The 12,362-nt window shown below is 42.8% G+C and overlaps 1 protein-coding gene across 5 annotated transcripts in view; it reads left to right on the top strand.

Annotated features, from left to right (window-relative positions):
* Window positions 1–12,362, top strand: part of Fam120b (family with sequence similarity 120B) — a 77,543-nt gene that overhangs the window by 36,542 nt on the left and 28,639 nt on the right. For all 5 annotated transcript variants that reach the window (XM_052750711.1, XM_052750710.1, XM_052750709.1 and 2 more), the window contains one exon: window positions 9,949–10,121. In XM_052750711.1, the coding sequence (XP_052606671.1) occupies window positions 9,949–10,121 (173 nt within the window). The remainder of the gene's footprint in view (window positions 1–9,948; window positions 10,122–12,362) is intronic.

Here is a 12,362-nt window from a genome sequence, read left to right as displayed (position 1 = left end):
TGCTTCACTTTTCAGTGAGCCTTCTCTGTTCTTTCTCTTTTTAAAGGCCTTTCCCGAGACTATAATTCCAGGGATCATTTCTATAGTTCGTCAAGGCCTTTTCCTCTAACAGTGATGTTTGCTTATTTGACAAGTAGAATAAAAAAGAAACCAATATTTTCAACAAAGTACAGGGGGATAGAGGATTGCAGAAAAAAAATAAAAAGAGCTTCCTTAAAAATTAGGAAGGAGAGTTGGATGTACTGGCGCATGCCCGTCTTAGCCTCAGTACTCGAGAAGAGGAAGGGTCCGATTCAAGGCCAGCTTGGGCTGCACAGTGAGGCAATATCTCAAAAAGGAAAAAAAAAAAAAAAAAAGCGGGAGGTAGTTCAGAAAAGGGGGGGAGGGGGGAAGAAGGGGAAGGAGTTAAAAGTTGGTCAACAAGGAAACAGTAAAAGAAGACGTGCTCCTGCTTGCCTTGTTCTAAATATGTCCTCCAAACTTATGTATTGGAAGCAGAGTCAGGAATAGGATGGTTTTTGACAGCCAAGGGACCTTTGGGAAGTGGTTGACAGTTAGGTGGGAGCTGTGCCCTTATAAAAGGACACCAGAGGAAATTGTCCTGCTCTTTCCCCCATGAGGACACAGTATCTGTGCACCAGGAAATAGGCCCTCACTAGACACAAGTCCCTGGTCTAAGACTTCCAGCCTCCAGAGTCTTGAGGAAAGGCTCTGCTGCTATGACCTGCCCAGTGTGTGGCATTTTGTTATGTTAGCAGCTCAAGTGGTCAAAGGTACTGGACGGCTGTATTCAGAAAGCTCATTGATAGTCATATCCCCCCACCCACCCACCCCACCCCACCCCCGCCATGTTCCCGTGTTGACGTGCTTACATGTGTGTGCACAATATTCCACTTGGCAATGCATTGTGAAAGATGGTGTTTTATAACACAGGAAGGGATTTAGTTTTGCTCTCTGGCTTGAGAAGTGCATGTATTCCTTCATCCCCACCTCATTTATGGTCTCGTGTCCTGTCTGCAGAACTAGACGTCCTTTGGATGAAAATAGGTGATTTCTTCCCAGTGTTTTTTTTTTTTTGAGTCATTATGAGTAAATCTTTACTGCAGAATCCCAGGGAAGCTGACTGAATGCACTGATTGCTTGGTTGGTTCTCTTGAATAACTGTTAAGTGTTGTTCAGCATGTAAGTAAACAGTGTTTTCTGACAACATAAGGGCATCTGACTTACCACAGGCTTACAACAGAATATCTTAGAAGACTCTTACAGAATAATGAAGGTAAAGCCTTACATTTCGTGAAAAAGGGTACTACTGTATCTGACCCATTCTGTTCCTGCTTTCTTGTTTTAGCTCCTCCTATCCTGACAATATACATAGGTGAGGAACGATTTCTGTGTCCTGAACATGTGCAGCTGAGTGGGAAGTCATCTGTTGATGCAGCTTTGTGGACCACCTATAGAAACAGTGTGGCACTGTCAAGTGACTGTCACGAATACGTATTACAGGGTAGCAGTTGCAGTCTACACCACACACCTTTTAGGAACCACGGTGGCTATTTTGAATGCACTAGATAGAAATAGGGTAGCAGCAAACATGAAAGCAGATAGCTTAGCCATGTGTGGACAGAATTTAGTATTCTAATGCAATCTGCTTCATTTATATATGAAGAATTTTTTTATTATGAGAAATAGCCAATTGAAATATATCCAGATAAGATTCACTTGGATATGAGCATTCGGGGTTTTTCTTTAACTGATAGCTTCACATTTCTTATCCTGAGTGGACACAAGCCAGACAGTTCTATATATGTTGGAAGTTTTTGTTTGTTTGTTTGTTTTATTTTAGTTGTATTTCTCACTTTAGAAATAGATAACGAGAAACCCCTTTAAGATAAATAAAAATCCCTAGCATTTAATTTGCTTATTTCCATATGAAGAGTACATGCAGGTACTGACTTCACATTTTTATATGTTTATCCGTCGTATCTTATTCATTCATTTATGTTTATAGCTGTGAAAACACAAACTTGGTATTACTTATACTTATTTGGGGAACCCCACTGTAGTCCCCCAAATGTGTCTTGCAGTTTTCAGAAGTGGCCTCCCCTTGCTTGGCTTTGGGGACTCCATCCTCCCTAAAGCCTAGACTATCCTACCTGTTCACATAGACCTTTACCACATTTGCAATTAGGTTTTTTTTTTTTTTTTTTTTGGTTTTTCGAGACAGGGTTTCTCTGTGTAGCTTTGCGCCTTTCCTGGAACTCACTTGGTAGCCCAGGCTGGCCTCGAACTCACAGAGATCCGCCTGGCTCTGCCTCCCGAGTGTTGGGATTAAAGGCGTGCGCCACCACCGCCCGGCTGCAATTAGGTTTTGAAGCTTATGTTCACTCACTGTGGTCTGGAGACAAGAGTGCACATTCTGGCCTCTGGATTCTAGCTGTAAATACCTCAGCTCCCCTTTCCTTGTGCATGAAATGTAGGGGTTCCATCCGCTCCTCAATGATTTGTTTTAGCCCAGACTCTAGATGAGACTATGTGTGTGAATGTGTGAATTGAGAGAGAATGTATATCTGATAGTGTATCTGCTTGTGTGTATCAATATGAGTCTGAGTGCATGTGAATGAAAGTGTGTTAGAGCACAAATAAAATATCACCACATTTCCCCTTTTTTTGTCTAAAATAAAAAAAATTATGGGCCGGGCAGTGGTGATGCATGCCTTTAATCCCAGCACTCGGGAGGCAGAGGCAGGAGGATCTCTGTGAGTTCGAGGCCAACCTGGGCTACAGAGTGAGTTCCAGGAAAGAAGCAAAGCTACACAGAGAAACCCTGTCTCAAAAAACCAAATATATATATTTAACTGTGCTCTAACAAATAAAGCTTGCCTGGGGATCAGAGGGCAAAGCCAGCCACTATATTAAACATAGAAGCCAGGCAGTGGTAGCACATGCCTTAATCCTAGCATTCGGGCGACAGAAATTCATCCAGATCTATGTGAGTTCAAGGCCACACTGGGAACAGAGCCAGGCATGGTGGCACACGCTTTTAGTCCCAGTACTAGTTAACCATAGAGGTCTGGAGGTCTGTACAGACAGACAGGAAGTGATAGAGCTGTGCAGAAAGAGGAAATGATGTAGCTGGGTGGAGAGAGGAAGTAAGACGGCAGGGCACAGAAAGGTATATAGGCGTGAGTATATAGGAAGTAGCTCTCTTGGGCTGAGGATTTCCTAGTGGTAAGACGTGGCTGGCTTGCTCTCTGATTTTTCAGCTTTCACCCCAATATCTGGCTCTGGGTTTTTTTTTATTAATAAAACCATTTAGCAATTCATGTTACAAAAGTGTGTGTGTGTGTGCATGTTTATGCATGCATGTGTGTGTATTTGTGGTTGTGCCTGCACATGCATGTTGAATTGTGGTTGAGAGTGTATGTATATAGTTCTTTCCTATGCTAGCTGATCTCCTGAGCTAATCATGTTATAATTCTGTTAAACATACTTTTTGTTGGGTGTAGATGTAACCAACCGTCTTATTAAAATAAGAAACAGAACCAATGCAAAGAAGAAAGCCAAGAGATCAGAGCTAAGAGCCTTACCCATCTGCTGCAGCTAGCCACTTCAGCCAAGAAAGACCTACTTCCTGCGTGTTTATCTTTATAGAGACTTTCTGTTCTACCTTCTCATTGGTTGTAAAAACCAACCACATGACTGCCTCGTCACTGTCTGTTGGCTGTATCCTTGAACACACAGAGATCTACCTAGCTCTGCCTACCAAGTGCTGGGATTAAAGGCGTACACCACCACCGCCCAGCTTTTGCTATGACTCTAATAGCTCTGACCCCCGGGCAACTTTATTTATTAACATAAAATTAAAATCACATTTCACTACAAATAAAATACCACCATATTTCCCCTTTTCTATTTTAATAAAAAGAAAAAAGGAAAAAGATTATAACTAACATAAGAAAAACTATATACAAAAGTACAATAACTATATACAATGTATACAAGTAATAAATACCTAAATAATGTCTAGTCCATTTGTATTTGACAAATTCAGAGGAAATAATTCCATTATCTATCCTATTTTGGTAAGTCCAAAATGTACCTAATTCACTTTCTATCCTAACTAGTCTTCAACTATAACTAACTAATCTTCAACTCCCTCAGAGATCCAAGAAGGAAAATAATATTACCTAACAAAAAAAAAAAAAAAAATATATATATATATATATATATATATATATATATATATATATATATATTATGGCAATTTTTTAAAAACATACTTTTTATACAGTATAGTTATTTAACTAAAAAAAAATTTCTTTTTAGGCAGTCTCAGCAACCAGTTAGTCATTTTTCTTAGAGCTTACTATTAAAAAGAATTAATCCAGGCATCCTTCAAAACATACCCTACCCAGCACTGGTAAAGATAATATTGGAGACCTATGGGAGAAGGAAGAGAAAAGGCCTGTAACAAAAGCCTTTGTGTAGATGCATCAGAGGGTCACATGTTCTGAAATGTTCATTTATGATGCTTGGAGACAAAGTCTTGGTGTGTGCAGTGTGTCATAGAAGACCACAGCTTCTCCAGAATGCCACAGAGATGCTTTCTCCTACATTCCATGGACATGGCACAAATTATTGATTTCATTTGGAAATGAATTTCTCTGACATTAAGGCATTGTGAGGGGAAGAAGGAGGCCCCAGCAGCCTCTGCTGCAAAGAAGCAAGAGGCCAAAAGGATGGTGAATCCTGTTTGAAAAAGGCCCAAAAACTTTGGCCTTAGATAAGACGTCTAGCCCCAAAGAGAGCTCACCCCAATCCATTCAGCTGCAGCAACAAAGGGCTACAAGTGGCTGAAAGTACCTCCTGCAATTAACCAGTTCACCAGGTCCTAAGCTTGCCCACAATACAGACCAAAGACTTAGCAAAAAAAAAAAAAAAAAAAAAAAAAAGCAGAAGAGTTGATTGGCTCATGCTGAAAAGAAAGCTGTTGGCTAAGGGGACAACCCCACTGAGAGACCACCTGTCCTTTGAGTAGAGGTCAGTACCACCATTCCTTGGTGGGGAACAGGAAGCCTCAGCCGGCAGTGATCACCCATGATGTAGACCCCATTGAGTTGGTGGTCTCCTGTGTTGCAAGATGGTTTCCCCTACTGGATCATCAAGGAGGAAGCCAGACTGGGGCACTGGTCACAGGAAGACATGCACCATCATTGCCTTCACACAAGTTAACTCTGAAGGCAAAGTAACTCTGGCTATGCTAGTGGAAGCTATCAGGACTGATTACAATGACACATCTAATAAGATCAGCTGAGAGGCAACATCCTAGGTCCAGGAATCTGTCTTTCCATTGCCAAGCTGGAAAAGACATAGGCCAAAGAACTCTCCACCAAACCATGTTAAATGTACACTGCTGAGTTTTCTGTTGAACATAAATATAACAAAAGATTGCTGAGTAGGGGGAGAAGAGGAGGGAGAGAGGGAGAGAGAGAGAGACACAGAGAGAGAGAGAGAGAGAGTGAGAAAGAGAGACAGAGAGAGATTGACTGACTGACTGATTTTGAGGTACTGGAGAGATGGCCTGACAGTTAAGAGCACTCTTGCAGAGGACCTGGCTTTGGCTCCTAGCACCTACATGGCAGCTCACAGCAGTCTATAACTTTAGTTCCAGGAAATCTGATGAGCTCCTCCATGCACATCACACAAGCACACACACACACACACACACACACACATACATACATTTTTTTTATTTTGAAAGAGAGATTTGAGGTATGGTTTTTCACTCTGGTGGCTCTCTGTAATCTCTTAATTTCCAGGCTTCTCAAGAGCCAGTTTCTCATTACTGGTAAATATACCTTAGCCTGTAAATGGTAAAGGATGTAAAGGATGCTGGGTTATATAGGGACTTTGTAAGTATCAGAATCTCCTGGCTTGAATGCAAAAACACAATTGCTAGCTGACTCCCGAGATTTTCTATTTGGGTACAGTAGGATGGGCCCAGGACCGTCCCTCTGAGTTACCAGGTCATGCTGTGATTGCTACTCTTCCAAAAAGACACTGGGCTGGGAGGAGAGAGTGGAGCCTGCCAGTTCCACATTCGTTTTTACTCATTGCTGATGGGTCACCAGGGTGTCCACAGCATTTGAAGACCAGGATCCAAAGAAGCAGTCACATTCATATGCATCACTGCCTACATGGGCTCTGTACTGGTCCCTGTGAGGCCCCACTGCAGATCCACACTTTGCAATGGATGCCTCTGTTTTCTAATGCAGGGAATACCACCTCAGCTTCTCTTAGGATTGGCCTGCCCCCCCCCCCTTTTCCTTTTGATGTTTCCAGTCAGTTCCCATTACAGCCGGAGTCCTCTTTCACAAATGTGATTACAACTTCCCTTGTGGTCACCTCCATTTTATTTCCAAGGCTCCATCTTAAAGGCCTGAGACATTTCCCATCTCTGAATGTCTCTTCACACTAGCTAATTCCTTTCTTCAGTCGTATCTCACACCTAATTTCTGTTGTGTGGTTAGTTCCTACTGCTCCCCAGGCTGTGAGCTCCTGAAAGATGACACTGGCCTATCTTGTCCCCCATTGGGGCTTGAGTCCCCACAGTTGTGCCTTGTTATTCAGAAGCAGGTGCCACATGGAAGACTGTCTTCTCATTCTCCACAAATTACATGTTTTTATATTTGTTATGACTTAATCCAAAATTCCCCACAGGCTCCTATTTCCAACAGTTGGTCCTTGGATAGTGGTGCTGTGGTAAAGGCTGTGGCTGCGTTAGGAAGTAGGGTCTGCCTGGAGCAGTGGGTCACTCATAGTGAGCCTTACCTGCTTCGGATTACAGCCCGTGTCTACAGTTTGTGGGTGGCAATGTGAGTAGCTGTGGCTCCTGCTGCCATCACTGTGGTGCAGTGACTCCTCTGAAACTGAGCTAAAATCACTCTTGTTCTTCTGGCTGCCCTGCCACGTAGCTCATGTGATATTGGACTTTTGTGTGTGAGCAGAGGAAGCACCAAGTAAAACCTCACTGTCTGTGCCAGTGGCTCTCAGCTGTGCTGCATTTGAGATTTACTTGGATGGGGGGAAAGGAAGAGGATCTTGGCATGTGCTCATTGCTGCCTGCTTGCAATTCCAGAAGCATTCTTCCAACAGCACTCAGAACACATGTGCCTGCCCCTCCTTCATGAAAGCCTCTTGAGAACCCTTCCTCAGTGCTCTGGTTTTTCCATTTGACCTTCAGTGATTTTGTGGTAAAATCTTTACATTTCTTTTGCAGAGCTGGGATTTAAACCCAGGGGCTTCTGCATGCTAAGCATCTGTCTGCCAGAAAGCTAAATACCACCCCTAGTCTTTGCATTCTTAAATTTCTGTTTGCTTGCATGATCTTTTTTCTTTCTTGAGACAGGATCTCTCTATATAGCCCTGGCTGTCTTGGAACTTGCTCTGTAGACCAGGCTGGCCTCGAACTCACAGAGATATACCTTACTCTGCCTCCCGAGTGCTGAGATTAAAGGCGTGTGCCACTGCACTTGATGCATAATCTCTTTACTGCAGGTTCTTCCAAGGCAGTAGTTGGCCACCATTTATATGGATCTCCATATAAGCTGACAGGGTACCCATGATTATAGACATCAGTACATGGGAGCGATCAGAAACTTCTGGGACAAGAAATGAAAAAAATAATAGTTGACTTGTTTTGATTTTCTTTGGTAGTTGGGGATCAGACATAGGCCCTCATAGATGCTAGGTCAGAACTCTCACACACGGAGTGCCCCCAGGACACTGTCTTTTGTTGGACAGATGCTTAAAATTTTCAACTCAGTATCTAAAGCTATCTCTTGGACTTGAGTCCCTGAACAAATGAGGGCCATGAGTGAATAATGTCACTACTTGTTCAGTCAGGGAGTCCCTCATTCATCACTTCAGTGACTATGATTCTGGGTATATTTCACAAATCTCCAATTTTTTAATGTTAAACTTTTATATATCCAGACATCATTTTTGTAAAGAAATCTGTACTGTCCTGAACAGCAGGTGAACACTTCAGTCCTCACTCTGGTTGGTGCTCTGGTGGGACTGGTCACAGTCTTTATACATTCTACCCCTGTGTTCTAAAATATTATAATGTCTGGGTGGGGAAAGTGCAGGTTACTTACTTTTTTTATTTTTTAAAAAAATTTGCAACATTTGGCTTTTATAGTAAAAAAAAATCTCTGAATACTTTAACATTTGAAATAAATATAATGGTAGAAATTCATTATTTCGCTGGGCGTTGGTGGCACACGCCTTTAATCCCAGCACTCGGGAGGCAGAGCCAGGCGGATCTCTGTGAGTTCGAGGCCAGCCTGGACTACAGAATGAGTTCCAGGACAGGCGCAAAGCTACACAGAGAAACCCTGTCTCGAAAAACCAAAAAAAAAGAAAAAAGGAATTCATTATTTCCTTTATATCAGAGGTTAATAAGCCTTTTGTTTCTGGTGTCTCGTCGTAAACGTGGTAGGCTTTGTGGGCCCTGTGACTTTCTGTTACTTGTAACCTGTCATCAAACTGGAAGAAATCCCAGATAGTGTGTGCACAAGTGAGCCCAGCACCTTTCCAGTGAAACTTGACCAACTTTGAATTGACATTGGGACTTTATAGTCACTTGTGCTAGGAAAGAGCCGTTTCTTTTTATCTCCTTTCAACCATTTAAACAAAACTTATTAGTTCTGAGGCAGACCATCATAAAGATTGGGAATCGTTTCCATCAGATTCTCAGACATCCTTTGTGACCTTGGAGTGTGATCGCTTAAGTACCAGTCTCTTAGATGACAATTACATTTCTTTCTCTCAAAGAAAATGTTGTTCTTCCTAAAATAACAACCAAAAAAATGCTTTTGGTAAAGTGTTTCATTTACCAAAAGCATTTTTTTGGTTGTTATTTTAAACACTTTAGCCTTTTCAGGACTGCAGGTGACTTGCTGCACTGTTTTGCTCCTGACGGTGGGAAATTCACTACTGGGAAGAGTGAACGACAGTGTTTGAAACAAAGGAGGAACAAGAATTTCCTTTGAGTCACTGGCTTCTGATACCATTTGGTTAGCCGCTTTTTTTCATGGTGGTCGTGTGAGACATCCCACCCTAGTTGCCTGGGCTTTTGGCATGGGCTTTCAATCAGTGTCCAGCAGAGAGCCCCAGCTGCCCGGAGAGGTGCTGCCATCGTCGTTCTTAGACCAGCACCTTCATGTTTGTGTAGGGTTGCCACTGTTTGTCACCAGTATTCATGGCAGCGTGTCCTTGTCAAGTTAACAAGTAAAGACCTCTCTCTCTCTCTCTCTCTCTCTCTCTCTCTCTCTCTCTTGTGCATGCAATTGTTTCTATGTACCTGCATAATAAAGAAATGGAACACTAAAAATTACCTTTTAGGAACGTTTGTTTGGTGGTTTGTGGCCATAGATGCCATGCTGTCGGTTGTTCAGATGCACAGTCACCGGCACATACACCTCTCGGATCAGCAGGTTTGTGTGTATCCCAGAAAATGCATCACGAAGTCTCTGCAACTGATTCTTTTGTACATAAAAGTTTGAAAACCACCCATTTGGAGGAGTCAGAGCCGGCTGAAGGGGTGGACAGACAGCATTTCCTCACATGCCATCCTGTTACTAGATCCTTGAATGGAAGGTTGTCTTTTCTGAAAAGCATTCCTAACTGTAGGGTGCACAGCATGAATATACGTGAAAGCCCCATTTTCCCTACAAACCTAGTTATTGAAAAGGATAGGTCAGTGGGGCATGTGCTCCCCTGTGGGTTTGTTTTCTTGAAACCAGGAAGCTGTACTCACTTTTGCCCTCTGGTTCTCCTAAGCCTTAATGCCCCAAGTAAATCCAATAGAGGAGAGGTGAATCATTCCTCATTGTACTTCCAAAAGTCTATTGTGATCATGCTATATGAATTTCTTTTTTTAAGGGGGAACACCTAGTTTGGAAGTTTTGTGGTTGAGTCAAGAGCCAGCAGCACAGGCCCGGCGCCTGGACACATTGCTGGCCTGCTTCAACCTCTCCTCCTCAAGAGAAGAGCTACAGGCCGTTGAGAGTCCGTTGAGAGCACTGTGCTGCCTCCTAATCTACCTCTTTGTCCAGGTAAACGCTGTGCTCACAGTTCTTACATATAATAAACATACAAAGATGCTGTAACTGCCACACGTTCCTGGTCTCATCTTCCTGAGTGCTGTGTTTCCGTGGGCCAGTTCCCATGACCTCTTTCCACAGAACACAATTAGTTCTTCAATATGCTCCTAGAGATGTTAAGTCAGGACTTCTCACAACAAAGAGTTCATGTATCAACAAGTCAGTGGTGGTGTCTATTTGTTCATAGGATTGACTGTCTTCTCAGAATACTGTGGTAAACCTAGAAGGATAAATTATAAAATATCATGGTCTTATGTAGGTGAGCTTAGGTTAGGTTTTCATTGTATGTGTATGAGTGTTTTGCTCCACCCATTCCATGTATGCATGTGTACCACCTGTGTGCCTGGTGCCCATGGAGGTCAGAAGTGCCCATTGTATTCCCTGGAACTGGAGATACGGGTAGTTGTGAACAACCATGTGGATGCTGGGAGCAGAACCCTGGTCCTTTGCAAAGCAAGAAGTGCCCTTAACTACTGAGCCAGTTCTCCTAAATTAGCACTTTTGCTGTGCAACATGAAGTAAAATTACATATCATTCATTGTATGAAAACTGAATTGAAACTAGTTTGATTTGGTCTAACACACTTAATAAGACTTAAGTCTGATTTGAAGGAATCTTGGAAATGCATTTATAGCTTTGGTTCTTACTACACTAAAATTCCTGGCCAAAGTGACTTAAGGAAAGAGGAGTTGTTTTGACTCACAGTTTAGGGGGACCATCTATCCTGATGGAGATCACGGTGGCAGGAGCACAAGGCAGTCGGTCCTGTTCGTGCAGCATAATGATAAATGCTGGTGCCCAGCTTTCCCTTTTTCATTCAGCCTGGGATCTCCACCCACAACTGGGGATCTTCCCATTCAGTTAACCAGTCTAAAAACTCCCTCACAGGCATGCCAGAGGCTTGTTTTCACAGTGAATTCTAAACCCCATCAAATTAACAATCATGCTTAGTTACCTGTGAAAAAAGACACATAGCTGTCCACTAGGCTGGTGTTTTAAGAACAGCCTCCAAACATGACTAATTGTGGGTAGAATTAAATACTAAGTCTTCAGTCTAAGCAGAAATGGCAATTTACAGATTTTAAAATCTGTATTTGTGCTTGGCTTTGTCACAGATCCTACATTTGCAGATTTTGTTTCACTCATATAATGGTGATGCCTCTTTTGGAATAAACATGGAAGAGGGTGGTGACAGGTCAGCATTTCCAGATCTGTTACCTGTGCCTTCACTTGAGTGGTAGCACGTGCCTGGGTCAAGTGCTGTACAGTGTCTTTCCAAGAGTTTCAAGGTTAGGGTGTCAGAAAGCCAGTGCTCTTTCTGGTTGTGGGGACCATTTTATCTGAAGGAGATACACAAGCATTTTCTTTCCCAGGTGCTCTTGGTTAAATTTCTGTGATGGAATTGTCATTGTTCTGTTTCTTTCCCCATAGTTTTTGCTGCCACAGTTACTCCTTCCTCTGAAAAAGAGCTCTGTGTAAGAGTAGAGTTACTTCATAAGTAGTTAACATGTTGATTCTACTTGATGACAAATGTCGATATTGTGCTGGCTACTTTTATGTCAATTTGACACAAGCTAGAGTCTCTTTGGAAGAGGAAATCTCGATTGAGAAAATGCCCCCACCAAATTGGCCTGTGGGCAAGCCTATGGAGCCTTTTCTTGATTGATGATTGTGGCAGGGTCCAGCTCACCGTTGGTGATGCCTTCCCTGGGTTGACTGTCTTGTGTGCTTTATGAAAGCAGGTAGAGCAAGCCATGGAAACAGGCTAGTAAGCAAGCAGCTCCCGTCATGGCTTCTGCTTCAGTTCCTGCTGCCAGGTGCTCTGACTTCCTTTGATGATGCACTATGATTTGGAAGTTTAAGCAAAATACACCCCCTCCAAGCTGCTCTGGTCATGCTGTTTCATTACAGCCCTAGAGAGCTGAGAGAGAAAAGGTTTATTTTGGTACAATTTGAGGAGGTACAGTTCATTGTGGTGGGGAAGGCACATTGCTTTCACAGTCAGGAAGCAAAGAAAAACAAATGCTGAGACTCAGCTCATTGTTTTATCGGTCCAGGACCTCCACCCATGGGATGGTGCCACCCACATTCAGCATGGGTCTTTCTCCAAGTGAAGCCTTCCTAGAAGCACCCTCATAGACACACCTAGAGTGTGTTTCCATGGTGATACAAAGTTCAGTAGTGTTGGCTTGA

This window comes from Peromyscus californicus, unplaced genomic scaffold (assembly GCF_007827085.1).
Source record: "Peromyscus californicus insignis strain IS unplaced genomic scaffold, ASM782708v3 Scaffold_22__1_contigs__length_63687245, whole genome shotgun sequence".
Lineage (NCBI taxonomy): Eukaryota > Metazoa > Chordata > Mammalia > Rodentia > Cricetidae > Peromyscus > Peromyscus californicus.
This window is presented reverse-complemented; position numbering and strand designations above follow the sequence as displayed.